The following is an 18,534-nucleotide window of genomic DNA, read 5'->3' as shown; positions in this document are numbered from 1 at the left end:
AAAAATTATGAATTCATTAAAAATAGTTAGAAATCCACAACAAATAAACATACTGCCTCAAACAAAAAAACATAGATGTTCCTACATTAAAAAAAATGAGGAATAATTAAATTTATAATTGTAACAAAAAATGAGAGCTTTGTTATAGTTTTGTGTGTGTTGGAACTTGGGATGCGTCAAAGGTCAACGAGAATACTCCTTTCTAGATGAAGAAGATGGTTAAGTAAGAGATAAACGCTCCTAACTTGGATTATTGGATGACAACTGCGAATCCATAGTCCATACCATGGTAGTTCATAAATATAATGCAATATTAGGTTTAGGGTTCATCTACTTTTTTTGAGAGGAAGAGTTCAACTACTTTATTTTATTTTATTTATTGTTTTTCTTGAGAGTATTAAAGATGTATACTGTATTTTTTATAAAGTTTAATTATGATGATTTATGATTAAATGATAATTTTATATTTTCAGTTCATAGTTTTTTTCTTTCTTTTTTATATATTTGATAATATATTATATAATATTGGTTAAAAAAAATAAAACAAGTGTGTTGATTAAATATTTTTTAACAAAAACAATTTTTTATGATTTTTTCATTTATTTTTTTAATGAGTGTGTTAAGAATACTAACATTTATCTTACAAATTATATGTCATATTGATGTGTTTGGCATATAAGGTAAGTCTGACGATGTTACTCTGGTTAAATTAGTTTAAAAGATAATTAAAGTATTTTACTAACCTATTGAAGTGGCTTACTAAATATTGGATATGTTTAGATAATTTTTTTCATAAATATTTAAATAAATTAAAATTAGTTTGTGTGTAAATTAGTTTGTAATATACTTATTATATATATGTGTGTGTGCAAGTAAAAAAAAAAAATCTGTTGGTCACGTGAAATGTATAAAAATCTGTTGGGATATTATAATTTTCAACCTTATTGCCGAATTCAATTCTCACAAGTGGGTGGCCAGTAATTGTCACGTACGGCTTTAATGGGTGAATAGTGTAACCCTTGTGGCAAAGTACTCAATGAGTTCGTCTTGTACTCAAGCTCCCTTCTCTCTTTTGCACTTAGGGCTAAATCTCTGTCTAGCACAAAGAAAAAGCAATTATAACACCAATAATAACAAGTAAGTAACAATGATAGTTTGTATCTTTTAATTAAGTAATTTAGGATTTAAATTCTAATTAATTGTTTGATATGAAATTAATTATATTAAAAAAAATATTTACTTTGCGTTCACAGTACTTAAATGAATATTTATTAGTGTCTTGGACATAAACAACTTCATACCATTATTATACTTAAAAATAATAATAAACAAGTAAGATATGCTCACGGGAGGCATGTAGATATTTGAATAAATATTAAATCCATCACACAATTAATATATTAAGATAAATATTAGGAAGAGAGATTTTTTTTATGGTTAATACAGTTCTTTTTATTTCTGCTCTATTTAAAATATGTTATCTAAAAAAACTCAATTTAAAATAATAAGTAAGATAAATTTTCCAATCCCTTCCGAGTTCATTTATAGTCTATGCAATATTTCTTCGAATTCAACTCCATTGAAATATTATTTTTTATTTTCTATTAATTTTTCAATTTGAGTGCTTCACTAGTTTTTCATTAAATAATTCTCACATATTTTACTTTTTTAAATTTCTTTTCTGTTGTGAACTTCTAATTTTTAAAAAAATATTAATTTTTTTTATATTTTATTTTCATTACATAAAATAAAAGAACAATATTGAAATGAGTAACTAACATGGTTAAGTTAAATTTATTAATTAAAAATATATCTATTAAATATTTTAAATATGTATTAAATACTTTTTAATATATTAACAGTGTTGAATTGTGCTTAAATAAATTATTTTTTATCATCTAAAATATTACTAAACAATGATATAAAAGTTTGTAAATAATTGTCTTTTTAATTAATATTATATAGTAAATTACTATTAGTAAAGTATCTGTAAAACTATTTTTTATTAATTAAAATAACTTTTGCCACTTTTTAAATTAAATTTTAAGTGTATATATTTATTACTTTTAAATGCATTTTTATTATAATTAAAATAAATTTATATGGATTAAATTTTTTTAGGTTTTTATTTTGAGTTTTAACTTAAATAGCCTTTAAGCCAAAATAAAGCTAGGCCAAACTTAACCTAATTGTTTCAAATTGAGCTTTAGTCCTAATTGTGTAACTATTTATTTTAGTCCAAAGTGTAGTGTTCACTGATGCCAACAACTTCGCTTAGGTTCAATGTTTCAATAATGCAATGGTGAATAATGAATCACACCTTGATCCAGATTAAAGTTACTTTTTTTTCGAGAGACAAAGTAAAGTTACTTAATTATTATAATATGCAACGTGTTTAATCATAGCCCGTAACTTAGCTTGGAATTCGACATACTCACCAATCTTAAGCATGACGAGTTGGAGATAACTGTTTTGGAGTGGTATTATGGTTAAATCCATGCAAGTGATGTAACCAACCATTTGTAGTCCAACACAAATTTGCTAACGTTGACAAAGGAGAACACCTTTATTTGGCCATATGGTTCGTATAATGCAACTATGAATAACGAATCACACCTCGACTTAAAGTAATGTTACTCTATCATCATATTAAAGCAAGCCAATATTGTCTCTGAGTGGTCTTGATCTCGTGTTAGGGAATCTGACCCGCTTCAAATTATTGTAAGTAAACAAAAGCTGTTGGACCTATTTATTTTAGCTTACTAAGAAAATACTTTTTAATGATATAAGTAGTTTTTTTAACTTTTTGATGTGTTTATCTAAACTATTTTTTCTTAAAAAACTAATTTTTTATTCTTTTTATGAAACAAATCACGTTTACTTTTTTTTAAATAAACAAAGACTTTTTGTCAATCGTAATTTTGCAACTCATTTGAGCGTTTTATTACTTTTTTAAAGCATTACTTTCAATTTACTTGAGAATGCAATGTTATAAACGCCTTAAATCTTCCATAAAAAAACCTTAAATTTCGATTAACATAGAAGATATAATAGTCGAAATAATTATGAACTTGGTGAAAATGACACTGACATAACAAATTTTTAATTTGTGGTTGATATTTAATGATTATAATTGATATGGTTTTTTAGTACATCTATGATCTAACTACGAACCTTACCATATTATTTTGATTCCAAACCTTTTACACGTGTTACGTGAACAAGGACAACATGTTGATGTTATCGTAACTTGCAAGGAATAAAGTATGCAACATGCAACTGATGTTTGTGGCAACTCGTACACGATACGCCATTATTATACTGCGGAAATTAGAACGTGAACGCCTAAAATTCCTACACGATACGAATAATTAGAACAGTAAACTAGTAAACTCATTTCATTATTTTTTTAAAAAAACTAATAAACTACTTTTTTTTAAAGGCAAACTAACTAAACTAATATATAAACTCATATCATAAAGACGGTATTCTGTATGTCAGTGTAAACTATTAAACTAATATCATAATAAACTCTGTCTGTGGATAAAAAAACAACAATCCCCGTCCACCATAATCGTCAAACATAAAAACAATATTATTTTAATTTTTTAGATTAAACATTATTAGAATAGTCAATGTCATGACTTGAGTTGGATCAAATTCAATATTTTTAATATGATTATGGGCTTCGGGTTAAGTTCTAGAATCATGTCAACTGTCTCAACTGTAGGTTCAAACATACCAAGACAACTAGAGAAGTTATAAATTTATTGAAGCTATGTTTTCTGGTGCAAGCTACCTTGATCAAGTATGCAAATTTATGTATGGTGCACACTTTTTTTTAGTTCTTGGAATAATATTACTTACAAATCATTATGGTGTATCTACTCTACCGAATATTTTCTCCATCTTCATCAGAATTTTGGTCTTAAACCGCTTCGCTCTATTTCGTTTTATATCCTTTCACCACCACAACTAAGACCTCTGAATCGCACATGGTAGAGGTCTCCCACCATCATCACGACATTATCACTGCACATCGCTCTCCACAGTTGCGTAAAGCTAAACCATCAATCTCAAACTAAATCCGTGACATAGGTATTTCATGAGATTTGACTTAGATAAATTAAGAGGGAAAATTTATCTTTATTGATTATCACGAGAAAGATCAAGATAAGATTCACTATAGATTCAATATGGAATTATCAAATAAGTTAAGATTAGATTAAATTTTACCTTATTAAAACTATCTAATTAGGAAAACTAGGCCTATAAATCTAATTTTATCATTATAAAAGGCATCACAAGGGTTTTAGGTAAGATATTTTATTCTAACTCAATATTGATACCTGTCTCTTACCTTTATGTCTTTCATTTAAGTGCCGGAGTATTTACAACCGCCAAGCCTCCATGGTAATAAGATTTTGTCAAATTTAATGAGAACAATAAATAAGCTCAAAAAAAGGGAATGCTATAATTGGAAACTCATGAGTCATAATTCGTTGTTAGCCTATAATAAGTTTTTTTAAAATGATTTTATTAGAGCTAAAAAATTGAAAAATTAATAATTTTTTTATAAAATAAAATAAAACATATTAATGTTATTGAACTCATAATACTTAATAAAATCTTTTTATACTTAAATCGATTAAATACAGTACGTTAGAAGGGGTGATGTGTTGCCGGAGTGGTCGGAGACGCAGCAGAAGGGATGTGTTGCCGACAGCGAATGAAGATCGAACTGTAATGTGGACAATTAAATCAGTATTTTAAATTGCTCACGAAATTAGTTTATTATTTGTCAGTAATTAATACAGTACGTTAGATGAGAATTTTCTATCTTTGAAACCGCAGGGTATCTTTGTCAATAGTCTCTTTGACCAAGGAAACATCACAAAGAAGAACAACTATATCTACGTATTCAAATGAGCCATAATTAATTAACATCAGACATGCTTCAATCATTGTTTAGTATAGTTATAATTGTATACATTATCGGCAGTAATGTTACCTTGAGAGAAACAATGCTTAATCTATCACCTCTAATAAAATAAGGGAGTGGTCTTCCACGTGTCCATATTTTTGTCCAATGATCTTCTATTACATTCTCACCAAAAAATATCTTCCTTTTAATGAACCAAAAAATTACACGGCAAAAATTGAGAGAGAGAACCTTCTCTTGACAAAAGATAAAAAAATTGATTGTTCCCTTTTGCGGTTAAAATGAATACTACTACAATCTCCATACTGAATTTTCGGCCAATATCAAATCAAAGAACAAAATCAGGTTTTGCCATTTTATTTCCCTTTTCATCTATCATTTTTACAACCTTCTATTACTTTTTTTCTTCACTTCTTTCCTTTTCTACTTCTTCTCTGTCTAGGTCTTTCTTTTCCCTCTCCTATTTTCTCTTCTTCTCCTCCCCGACCACTCCTCTCATCACTCTTTATGACGAAAAATGTATGTTGATAATTGATAAGAAATGTTAATTTTAGTCCATGTTTGATATTTTTTTTTCTCACAGATTATATATGGTACCATTTTCTCTAACAACATTTATTTTCTTTTAAAAAAACATTTTCTTTTGATTTTCATTTTTATCTTCTTTAACACAAATAAATAAATAATGACTGATATAGAGTATTAGTGTAAAATATAGAAGATCTCAGTGTAGCAAAAGGGAGGGAGAAGACAGAAGTTGCTAGCCTCATTTCAAGACAACAACAAATAAAAGATTTGTTTTTTCAACACTTAATGTTTGATGAGATTCTGTTTAATTAGGGTTTGTAGTATTTTGTTTAATAAGAGCATTGAACATGAGAGTTTGTATATTTTGAAGAGTTTTGTTCCTACTGAGTTAAGTGTTGTTTTATTTTTTGTTTATGCAGTGCTTATAAGAACACAATGTCATGCCAACCACAACCCATTAATTTAATTAATGCTCCCAAGAAACATGGAAAGTGACAATAATGATTATAAACATTTGGATTCTTAATGGGTCTCCGAAACCCACACTTGAAATGATTCTCATGGATAGAGAGGTAATCTTTAGTCGAGTATATAATGTATAATTTTGTCTGGGTTTGTCGATAGTGTCGTCTGTGGGTGAGAGCTAGCATTCTTATTCATGTAGGGAGATAAAATTATTGTTGTGAAGAATGTAGACTATGAAAAATGGCAAGATGAACTAAAAGAAGGAAGTTGTTATATTATGGAAAACTTTGAAGTCAATGCTAATAGAGGTTAGTAAACAAATCATGAGTACAGGTTGGCTTTCGTGAAAGCTACCAGAGTGACACAACAAGATATGCTGGAAATACCTAACCTAACCATGTTTATAATTTCACTGCTTTTGATGACATACTCAACGAAACAACTTTTCTTGACTACCTAATAGGTTATTATAATCTTGCATTTTTTAATTTTAATATTTAACTATTTTAATGGACAAAGTGTGATAAATTTTAATTTTCTTTTGCAAGATGTGATTGGTGCTGAAATTGTACAATGGGATGTTGATAGTAAGCACAAGAAAGTCATTTTTATTCTTAAGGACAAAGTGTGCGTAAGCCATATAAATTGATGCATTATAATGTTATATGAAAACAATATCCATGTAAAATTATTTGTTGAAAATGTCAGTGTTTTTGTATGGATACTAATGTGACATGTACTTTGTTGGAGACATATGCTCAAAGACTGAAATCTTATCTAGATAGTCATGAAATTGGACTAGTTGTAATGCTGCTACATTTGGCCAAAATCAAATAACCAAAAGGTTAGACTTTGTGTTGCATTTAAACTATTTTATTATTAATATTAATCTTTGTATACATTAATCGAGGAGCTTTCACCTCATATGGAATCTTATATGAAGTTATATTTTTTGCAAGGAAATATGAACTTACAATACAAAACTCCATGTATGATTCCAAACTTCTGATTAATGAAAATATATATGAGATAACTCACTTCAAAAATATGTATATTTTGGCTGTTTTATGTCATAAAAAATGAATCATGAATACGAATTATTGATTATAGACACATTTTTTCAACTTGAATGTAAGTGAGAGCAATGTTGTATGTTATAGTGAGAAGTTAACACAAATGTCACAATCTTCTACACTATTTGTTGAAGATAGGTTCTGTTACAATGCTGATATAGGTTGGTTGCTGATCATATTATTGAAGCGAAGATTATTTTTGGATAAAACATTGGCAATTTAGTTTACATTCCTTGGATGTCATCAACTTCATTACAATCACTTTGGCCTTTCAAACTTGTCCGTAGACAATTTCCACTTATTGTATCATATGCTATGACTATTAACAAATCTCAAGGTCAATCATTATATAATATAGATTTATATTTGCCTAAACCAGTTTTAGTCATGGACAGTTATATGTAGTATTTTCTAGAGTCCAAAGAAAGGAAGGATTGAAGATCTTAATCCATGATAATGATGAAAAACCTATAAACAAAACAACAAATATGATTTTTAAAGAAGTGTTTGAAAACTTATGGTTAGTCATTAATTATTTTTTTGTACATTGCAAACAATGTCAACTTATACATGACTAATTCAATTATCTAACTCTTGATTCTAATGCAGATTTTCATGCAGTTGAACAACTTTGAATTTTGACTAAAGCAGCAAGGATTTGTTTTGGTATAAAACAGAGAAATTCGATGTAGCATAAGCACTTTGTCAATATATTTTCTTCACTATACATATTTCATCCATTAGTTGTAATTCAAATATGTTTTAGTAAAAACAGGCAACTTTTGTATTTTTGTGGAAACTACCGACTCTATTATTATTTTGTATTCTTGCAACAAAACTGTCTTATCTTATTTAGTTGGTTTTAGATCAATCATATAAAACATTTATAGGACATGTGCAACCCAAGCGAAGCCACGGGTACTATGCTAGTTTAATACAAAGGCGAACTTGAAACAATATATTTTCTTTTTGTGTAGTCTCTTATTCCATTTTAATGATTTCCAATTTTCATTTTTTTCATGTACTCTTCCATCTCATAATAATTATTGTGTAAAAAATTATCTCAAAAAATTATTTTTAATTTTTTAATGTAATATTAATATTTTTTAGTCTTATTACCCAGTACTCTTAGGACATTGGTTAATGAAAATCACAGTAAAACATAAAATAACTCAGGAGCAACATAATTTTGTATATTCCAATAAAAATATTTATTCTTTTAATCTCTTAACTAATAAAAGACATTGGTTAACATTTTTCATTATTTTTTTCCTACTCATATCCCTCAATATTAATGATAGGAGTTATAAAAATTAAAATAAATTAATAATAATAAGATTAATTTTGTAAAATTGTTATTCTTTTTTATTTATTATTATTATTTTCTTTATATGTATAAAATAACTTAGGAACAACATTTGTTCTATTTAGTATTGTAACATTTGCAGTTACTACTTTCTAATTGAATAATATCTTTACTTGAGTTGTTTAATTTTAACTCGTGAGAAAAGCACTCCCCAAATTTAAGATGGTCTAAGGAAAAGGATATTAGTAGAGAAATGAGATGGTAACTTCTTTTATCTGTCATTTTTTCTACTTTCACCTCACGATTTTCAATCTTTATCTCACTGTAATCACTTCCTGATTTTTTCTTCTTCTTTCATATACATATAAAAGTCATATATTATTCTAGCAATTTGACGAAAACCATTTGGCACCAACCAACAAAGTTCTTGCTTTAATTTTGATATTTCTATTATCATTAACCATTTATTTATCATTCGTTAAACACTTTTTACAAATAATTTTTTCACGACAACGTTTAAAGAATTAAAAATGAAAAATATATTGTTTAATGTAATCAATATATCCTTATTATTATCATTTTAATTTAATTTCTCTTGAAGTAATATTTAACTAAAACTAAATTGTATTTTAAATTTATAAATTTATTAAACAACACGATAGATTTATTAAAATATTGTTGCTTAAAATAATCCACCCTTGCGTTATTAACTCTTTTTTTTCTTTCAATTTTGAGAGAAGGGAAGAGAAGAGGAAGAAGACGAAGAAGAATCCAAAAGCAATCCCATCTGTGTGTTTGCACATCAGAAGGGAGGGCTATCAAACTCAAAGGTTCTCTTTTTATTTCTTCCTTTTTTTTTTTTTATGCACTCTCTCTCTCTCTTAATTTTTTTCTTTAATCTCTGCGTTTTGATTGAATTCTTAGGATTGCTCTGAATCGGTTTAGTCTTCTTCGTTTTTCTTCAAATTCCTCGTGACAGATCTAATCTAATCAGGCTTTTGGGGGTGTTTCAGACATTGCATGCATATGGGGTATGTTTTCTGATTCCAACCATAGCTGGAAAAAAAAAGTTGACTCCTTTTTTTCCCTTTTACCTTCAATTAGCTTTTACACTTCTATGGGTATCTGTGTTTTTCCCTATATTGATTGATAATCATGTGCTAGGATGATGACCCTTAAAGTTATTCCTTTATCTCTCTTGATTTACACCGTTGTCTAGAAAATTGATGAAAAGGTTTTAAGATAGGTTACGGGTTATATGTTTTTGGGTTGAATTTGTCAATCAATTACCTTAGAATTTTCAATTTTCTGAATTAAAGAGACTGGGATTGCAGTTTCTGTAAATCAATTTGAATTTTGTGTCCGACTCAAGCAGGATTACCTCTAGTGTAGAATATCTGTGGTCTCTTACCAAAAAAGTTGCATTTTGTGGCTATTAAATTGAAGTGTCTGAATTATGGTGGCTGTTTTAGACGATCGTATGATTATAATGTGGTGCATAACCGAAATTAATGCTATTGTAACAGAGCAGTGGTTGTGTTGGATGCTATAAAAGGCCTACACTGAGTGCTACTGTGGATGTGCCATCGAAAGGGTTGGCAACACAAGGTAACGGAGTGAGGAAACCAAGTTCATCAGAGGATTTTTGGACCACTAGCACGCATGATATGGACAACAGCGCTGTCCAGTCACAGGGGAGCATCTCTTCAGCCAGTCTAACAAACCAAGCTGTGGTTCTTCATGCTGGTTCTTCCAAAAGCAGCACCAACCCCACTGAATTTGTAAATCACGGTATTATTCATCGCCTTCGTTGTGCAGATATTTGACTAAATTAGCATTTCATGGTTTGAATTGCTTTTCTTGTAAATAAACTGAAATGATAGAAAGAAATGGTATATCCTTGCACAGTGGTAGCTGAAAGCATCCGCTGTCTATTGGTGGGTTAACAAACTCTATTTTAAACAAGACTTATGGGGTTTGTTTTTGTTCATGGTGGGGTTATATAATGATAAATTGATAACCTTAAGCTGATGTCATTGTAATGTAGTTACTTTTACACCACCCTATTTCCTTCATAGGGCCTTACCATTTTTGGTGTACTATGGCAACATATATCTGTTGCATGTCGCAGCTCATTTAAGAAATGTGGTTTGAGTGACATAGTGGTTTGATTTGGTCTGTATTGAATTATCAAATAAGTATGTTCTTTAGGTTTGACTAGCACTGTCCATATACTTTTCTTCTGGGCTGCACACTAAATATTTTTGGTTGCAGGTGTAATTCTTTGGAATCAGACTCGGCAACGATGGGTTGGAAATAAAAAGCTCGAGAACCGAACACAACAATTACGAGAACCTAAATTGAAGTAACTTACATTGTTGGATTAATTTATTAGCAGCTTCTTAATTTTTTGTAATTGCAATTTTGTTTGTGTTAGGTTTCTTGCAAATCCATTTTTCTATAAGTTTTTGTTCTTTTTCCTTGTGTGAGTTTTATATACAAGTTGACATTGTGATTGTGGTTATACTGTTGTACATTTGGAAGGAGTCAGCTTTTCCACCCTGTCACAGATGGGGGAAAAATCAATTTATTCTATACTAAAGCTCATAGCTAATAATTAGAAATTTAGAATGCTAGTTGTAGCCTTGAAAGAAAAAAATGTGTGAATGACTGGTGTGAGTTGAAATCCATGGTGCAGCTATGTCCTCGCTGCTACATTATAATGATTGCCATGTCAAAACTCATAAGGAGCTTAGCTTACATTTGAATTTTAGTCTTTGTCAGTTCTGGCATGCTAAGTTCTTTCATGTTGGTATGGTGCATAGCAAAACTATTCAAATTGGGCAATAAGATTTCCATATGTGGCCGATGAATTTCTTTCTGTCAGTAATTATGAATTTGTTCTCCCCCCACCATCTTGTCAGAACTTATTGTCTGTGCGTTGCCAAATTTTTTTGGCTTTGCAGTTGGAATGCAACATATGAAAGTTTACTTGGGAGCAACAAGCCATTCCATCAGCCTATCCCTCTTGCTGTAAGCATCTATTTCTAAACAACTGTCATGCAGGCATTTTTATTTTTTTTTTTGTAAAAAATAATGATCTGATGATATTCTTATACCTATACTTATAGGAAATGGTAGATTTTCTTGTGGACATATGGGAGCAGGATGGCCTATACGACTGAGATGTTGAAGCTTGAGGAAGTGCTGAAAATAATTCTAGTTCTTGCTTGTAGGAAGAACTATTGGGCATATACTGCAGTTTGTATATCAGTTGTCACATGCCTATGAATATGAGGAAAATTTCTCTCGGAAACATGAGATAACTGTATTATACTTTATTTAATCGATTACCTTGGCTGCCTCTACTATCTCAAGAGGCAAGTTTTTGGAAAACTCTTGCCTTCGTTGACAGCAACTTTCATTTGCTCTGCCTTTCCGTGAAATTAGACCGAAATTATGTTGTATAAATAGTCAGTAACTGAGATATAGTTTCTGATTTGGTGTCATATCCATCAAGCTTTAAGTTTTAAAAATCACCCGTGCATTGGTGGATCTTTATCTTGATCTTAATAATTGTCAATGATTTGTCGTTTAATTTTTTTGGTCAAACATTGAATGTTTTTTCTTAATGGAAGTGGGCTGTTTAACTTTAGTTTCACGGTTAGTCATTTTGAATTAGCATTTGTCTTTAATTAATTTCTGGACCGGAACGTTTATTCTTCAAGGCCAGAATGGGCCCCACGACAAGAGTGAAAAGAAGTGAGACATTATGGCCCATTTACTTAGAGGGAAGGAAAATAAAAAATTAAATTAAAAAGAAAATAAAAGAAGGAAGAAATTTGAATTTTTATTTTTACAACTCAATTTTTTCTGTCATTTCCGTTTAATTTTTTCTTCAAATAAAAGAAAAATATTTCGTAAGTCCATATTTTTTATCTTCTCATTTTCTTTCCTACCAAACCCACCGTAAGATTCTCACAGCTACGTGTATTGTTCTTTCCTCTGGAACACTCTTGTGTATCATGTCATGTCTGGGGAAGAACGAGAACTCTCCATTCATCTCAAATTAAATTACATGTGCATCGATTTTGTGACGTGTCCTTAACACCCTAGAATCTATTGGACACTTCTCCAAGCATCCAAAGCGAAATAACCAACACCTATTACCCAATGTATATATATTGAAGCTGTCTCAGTTCCTTTCAAAACTATCAGCAAAAGCAAAAGACAAAGAGAAACAAGCAATGGTTCAACATCATATGGCTTTGAAGAACTTGCAGAAAAGGGTGTGTGCTTCCTCTTCCTTGATTGGCAATGTGCAGAAGCAGAGGTGGAACAATGAATTGGTCAAAAGGTTTGGTAGTGCACTGAAGTTGCTGTCACCGAAGGGAAAAAGTCTAATAGGGTGTTTCCCAGGAGGAGGGGCAGAAGATGGGTTTGGAGAAACGATGATCGTCACTTCCCTCCATGCTTTGTTACTCATTGCTAGAGGTTGCAAATGAGGTAATCATCCTCATAACATTAAAAACCCAATACTAGACAGTAGAGAGTTTGTCATCAATCTATAAGTAGAAGTCGTACACATTCGAGAAACATTTATTTATTTGTATTTTTAATTTGGTGTAAGTCCGAGGAACTAATCTTCAAATCTTTTAAGAACAAATAATACATGCATTAAAAGTGTAAATGTTGTCTTTTAATTACAAATTGTCACTAAACTTCTATGTTAAAAATGCATGCCAATTAGATTCATTTTTAAAAATTGATAACTGACTGGATTTAGATATTTGGATTTGAATCTAACTTAAGAAAAAGTTACATTAAAAGATAAGAAGTCATGAATTGATCATAAAAGTGCTAGTGATTGTCCGAGTTGTAAAGTTTTTGTTATGAAATGAAAGAGAAGCTTACATTTAGTGTTTGGTTGTTAGAATTCTTTCCTTGGGGGCTTGGGAGTGCACTGATGCAGGCAAGTGAGAACATCAACAGGTTGTTTGAGAACATGAATCTGAGACCTTGGTCTCTGAGTGGAGGTATGAAAGAGAAGGATGAGCATTACAAACAGGTTGTTGATGACCAAAGAGGACGTGAAGATCACTATTGATGATGGGGTGCTGACAATAAAGGGAGAGCACAAGGAAGAGAAAGATGATGATGAGCATTGGTCATCAACAAGTAGCTATGGATACTATAACACAAGCCTGCTTTTGCCTGATGATGCCAAGGCTGATGACATTAAGGCAGAGTTGAAAGATGGTGTCCTAACTGTAACCATTCCTAGGACTGAGAAGCCCAAAAAGGATGTCAAACAAGTCACAGTAGAATGATGTGGGGGATTTTATTTATAGGAGTGTGGTGATTTTTTGAACTCTTTGTGGTTTCTTGACATAATCTAAGGAAACAAATAAAACTTCAAACCTGTTTCTGTGAAATTTTTCAGTTGGAATTAATAGTTCCAATATCTTATCTTTTTCTGTTGATGCTTTGATAAATATACGTGTTTCTGATTTCATAAATGCATACTGATAAAATTTTCTCCTCAAATTCATAGGAATCACCTTCTAAGGTTGGCTTATTACAAGCTTTCCCTAAAAAGGATTCGGTTATATTTTACCTTTAGAATCGCCTTATTGGAAACTGGACAGTAATTCTAGTAGCATTATTTCTTTAATTTTTAATTTTGTTAATATTTGAATATACTCTTAAATGAATATTTTATTTCGTTAAAGTATTTGCATTTTATTATTTAAATTTCTAATTTTTGAACATATTTCAGTTATTTGTTAAATAGTTCATTATTACCATGATTGGAGACAAAATGGTATATTTAAGAAGAGTATTTTTCCATACTTTTTATCCAGAGAATTTTATTTTATTTTTATCTTTATTTTCTCTCATATTTTTATCATATTAAAAAAAATATTCTATTTTTTTATCTTTGTAATTTTATCACAAAACAACCAAAGTATACAAGTTTTCTGTTTAAAGAATAGAGAAATTAGAATAACATTATCGATTTATATTGCCAATGGCACTAGAGCCCAGTGGGACATTGTTTTGAAGTACCTGTGTGAGCACGCTTGGGCTTGGACTAATGAAGAAAGTTGGTTCATTTTCACAATCACGTTGTGTACTTTTTAAATATGAGAAGGAGAAATGCTACCAATACATTTTTTAATATATTCTTTTGTACACACTTTTTTATTAGTTAAAACTTATTAAATATATTTTTAAAAATACTCTTTTGATTGAAATTTATTATAAATTAAAAAAATTATGGATTGTTTCACATATATATTTTTTATTTAGAGATTATAGTTTTCTAACACACTCTTTCTAAAATACTTTTAACACATTTATTTGAACAAAATCTTTAAATACCACAACTCATTTTATTTAGAGATTATATTTCTACATATATATTTTTCTTTTCTTTAATTCAATCAAATGGGAGAAATAAATTTTTATCTTTTCTACTTTACCAAACAATCAAAATATCAATTATTTTTTCTTCTTTTTTACTTTTCTTTCTTGAACAAAACATTAGTGTTAAATGGAATTTATTTTTTCAATTTTTTTTCCGGGGCCACATGATTTTTTTACAGTCCAAGAACATGAATGTTCAAACACCCTTTTCATCTACTAAAAGTAAAAAATCTCCTTTTCACAGGCTTTCTGAAGAATGGACCCATCAAGGTGGAGCGCAGCCTCGAAATCCGGAATGTGTTCAATTGGGCCCAGCGGCCCACTTTCTCCAACGTCTAGGTCGCGACGGTAAAGGAAAGATGTACCAACTACCAAGGCCCGTGTTAGTGTCGAAGGAGAGTAACATAATGCTTACAAGCACAAAGATGAACAGTAAAAGAAAAGAAAAAAAATGAAATGCCACAAGAATGGAAATTAAATGAAGCATAAATACCTATATAAATGTTTAATAAATCTTGGGATATATCATATCCATGGTCAGCTTTCAAAAACTCAACTTACATTTTCTATGCCAAAAAAGTAATTCTCTCTCCAACCAAAAAAAATAAAAATAAAAGAATGGCACATTAGGTAGTGTAGTGGTAGAATGAAAAGAGGAGGAGAAAGAAGTGTAGGGTGATGCAATGACGTGATTATGTTGATCTGAACAGTGCACCATCAGCTTTGTGGGGCCCAAAACAACACGTACCGTTCATATAAGGACTAGCCATAGTGGTATTCACTCCTGGCCGTTGGATTCCCCCACCGCCTTGTGTGAGTGTACTTGCTCCTGCTCCCATCTCTTGGGATAAAAAGTCTTCAAATTTTACCATTAGCGCAAATTAATAATAGTACATCATAATTAAATTTCAGTCTTATTCTGTTCCAGGGATAGTATTAGTCGTATAGACTAACTTAAGCATGAACACATACTCACAATTACATAGGACATCATAATTTGTTTGCATTTTACTGTACCAACGAGTTGGTATATCACTATATAATTTGCATTAGTAGTTAAAATTCAGGTAAATGTGTGATTAAAACAATTTAAGCGTTCGTTTGATTGCAGATGAATGAGTGAGAGGAGGAAAGAAAGGGCAGAAGAAGAATGAAAGATGCAAATTGCAGTGATTTAATTGAAGTTATGTGCACAAATTTTTTAAAAATTAAATAGCATCCACAATTTTCTTTTTTCTCTCTCATACAAGGAGATTTGAGGAAATTTTTTAATGTGTAATTACTTTTCCTTATAATGCTATGTGATTTAAATGTGTTGTTTTAAAAAGATTAAAATGATCATTTATTCAACTCCAATATTTTTTTTCTATTATTTATTACTTATCAATTAATTTTAATTCAAAAATTTCATTTTATTCTCACGTATTTTTCTATAACCAAATAATTTCTATTGTCTTTTTATTTTTAATTTTTCTTCTTTTTTCTCCTCACAGCCAAACATCCCCTAAGTGAGATAATCATGTACTGGGATCAAATAATTCGTGAACAAGCTGATGCTTAAACCGCGCTACTTGTCTACTACCAACTCTATGTGTGCAGAAGTAAAAAGAAAAGGAGTTTTCTTCTGGGGAATCCAATTATTTGGAATACTACTATTTACTAACGCCGAATGTAAAATACTAAACAATAATTCAGATGTCATTAACGTATTATTTTGAACACTTTTTAAGTATAATAGTACTATCATTTATTATTAAGTCACGACTTATCTTTAATTTTGAAAATTAATTCACTTATCAACTACATATATAGTACTAATATACGTCTCAAATACAATAATAAAGAGTGTCAGTGAGTACTTGGCAGAGTCAACACTATACATAAGTCAATATACAAATAACTAAATTCGTTTACGAATGTGTCTTGGAAGGAAAAAAACAACGCTGCCTTCACGATTACCATGCATCACTATTCTGCAACAGTCCAGACCAGTTTCTTTCTTCGGGAAAGGGAGGTTGCTGTTTTCAAAAGTTGTTGAATTTTCTTTGGTTTGTTCAAGACACTGAAAAAGTTGCTTCATCAGCAAAGTGTGGTGTAAAAACTGAATATGGATACTAACCCTATCCCATATTAAGCAAACTTTAAGCCTGCAAAGCTTACCATGTCAGCAGCAACAGTAGATCTTAACATCCTGTCAGATCTAGAAGGAAATCGTATTTTGAGTCGAGTTAATTGGTATCACATTTCTTTTTAATTATAGTTAATTAAACATAGAATTTACACAAGTTTCTACATTAAGGTGAAAAAAAGATTCTCTCTTATCATGTGATGTCATCTTTTATGTACCATGATAATAATAAGGAATGAATTTAAATTCTAATGCTGCATCTATTCCAATTTTTATTACTAGATTGGGCCATGTAGGCTATTGACACTCTTTTATAATGTAAATTGTTGTATATAATAAATTTTATTAAGTTTTTAATAATTATTATAAAAATTATATTATTTAAGATAACTCCTAATTCATCAACCATATAAAACACAAAATGAAAATTAATTTGAGGGCAGGTAGGTAAATTGATGGCCAACAGTAGAACCTGTGATCAATCCAAGGAGTGGGGGTCATATTCGATCGTTTTAATTTGTTCACCTCAGTCAGTCAAATATTTACTATGAATCCAAATTCTGTTCCCCAAATTCCCAAAAAGACCGCGAAGCAACCCACTCCCACTATGTGAATTTCATTTTCATTGGCGAACTGTCTCTCCCATAGGAAACATCCCTCAACTTTGTCCAACACATTTAAATGTCTTCTTTTCCATCACAACAACAATACTATAATTTCATACACTACACCATAATAACATATACCCAGTCACTTCCACTGCTTCTTCGCATGCTAGCTTCCCCATTCTTTCTTTCTCAACACTTCTTCATTCACTGTGGCCAATTGTATCAAATACCAACACACGTCAAAGTTCCTTCCTAGACCCATTGATGGCTCCACCTGCTGCTAGATCCTATCCTCTACATGGTCTCAAACTTCCAATCACTGTGCTTTTCATCTTTTTCCTCTCCTTTCTACCTTCCAAATCTGGTAAAAAAGCCTCCACCACCCTCATACCCTATTTAAGTTAAACTGTTTCAATCTTCTGTTGAGTTACAATTTACATATCCAAATAGCTAGCTAGGTCTTTCACATATATATGGTTTTTCCTTTTTGGGGTTTTAAATTAGTCTCTTCTCCCTTATATTTAAATATTTATCTTTTTATTCTTTTTTCTGTGCTTCTCATCTCTTTCTCTTTAATTGGTCTAGCTGCCATGCTTAATAGTTAACCCTCTTGTATCTATAGGGTACCCTTTTAAGTTTTAATGAACCGTACTTTTTTGTTTTGGTTGTGTTGTGTAGGTGGATCAGTGATGGTGGAGACAAGGGAGGGTTTGGAGCAAAGAAAAATGGTGATAGGGTCAAAGCCACCTGCTTGTGTGAATAAGTGCAGAGTTGTAGGCCATGCATGGCTACTCTGGTCGTTCCAAATCACCAAAAGAGGAAGGGTTTCAAAGTGTCTTCTCGTGGGGACGATGATACATATTACCTCCTTTCATGGAAATGCAAATGTGGTGATAAGCTGTTTCAACCGTGATTAATTCATCAACCTATCAATTCCTTAGTTACCATTAATTTCTGTATATGTATAAAAAGAAAAAAAGAGCAGAGAACCCAACTTTAGTTCGCCTCCGTTTGGGTATTTGTCACTTAGATGTTAAAAATTAGTGAACTTGTTT

General features: G+C 30.5%; 1 protein-coding gene and 1 pseudogene across 6 annotated transcripts; both read left to right on the top strand.

Annotated features, from left to right (window-relative positions):
* The first annotated feature begins 9,005 nt into the window (after nucleotides 1-9,005).
* Nucleotides 9,006-11,881, top strand: LOC114418105. 6 transcript variants are annotated; one of them, XM_028383280.1, is made up of 6 exons: nucleotides 9,006-9,144; nucleotides 9,294-9,345; nucleotides 9,841-10,105; nucleotides 10,589-10,679; nucleotides 11,281-11,347; nucleotides 11,446-11,881. In XM_028383280.1, exons 3-6 carry the CDS (start codon nucleotides 9,982-9,984, stop codon nucleotides 11,497-11,499), a joined length of 336 nt encoding a protein of 111 aa, XP_028239081.1. In that variant the 5' UTR covers nucleotides 9,006-9,144; nucleotides 9,294-9,345; nucleotides 9,841-9,981; the 3' UTR covers nucleotides 11,500-11,881. The 6 variants fall into 6 exon arrangements, with proteins under 6 accessions (XP_028239081.1, XP_028239078.1, XP_028239079.1 ...); XM_028383277.1 differs by having other exon boundaries at nucleotides 9,019-9,144; nucleotides 9,239-9,345; nucleotides 9,846-10,105; XM_028383278.1 differs by having other exon boundaries at nucleotides 9,019-9,144; nucleotides 9,239-9,345.
* Nucleotides 11,882-12,290: 409 nt separating this feature from the next.
* Nucleotides 12,291-13,749, top strand: LOC114417745 (annotated as a pseudogene).
* The last annotated feature ends 4,785 nt before the right edge of the window (nucleotides 13,750-18,534 follow it).

This window comes from Glycine soja, chromosome 7 (assembly GCF_004193775.1).
Source record: "Glycine soja cultivar W05 chromosome 7, ASM419377v2, whole genome shotgun sequence".
Taxonomy (NCBI): domain Eukaryota; kingdom Viridiplantae; phylum Streptophyta; class Magnoliopsida; order Fabales; family Fabaceae; genus Glycine; species Glycine soja.
This window is presented reverse-complemented; position numbering and strand designations above follow the sequence as displayed.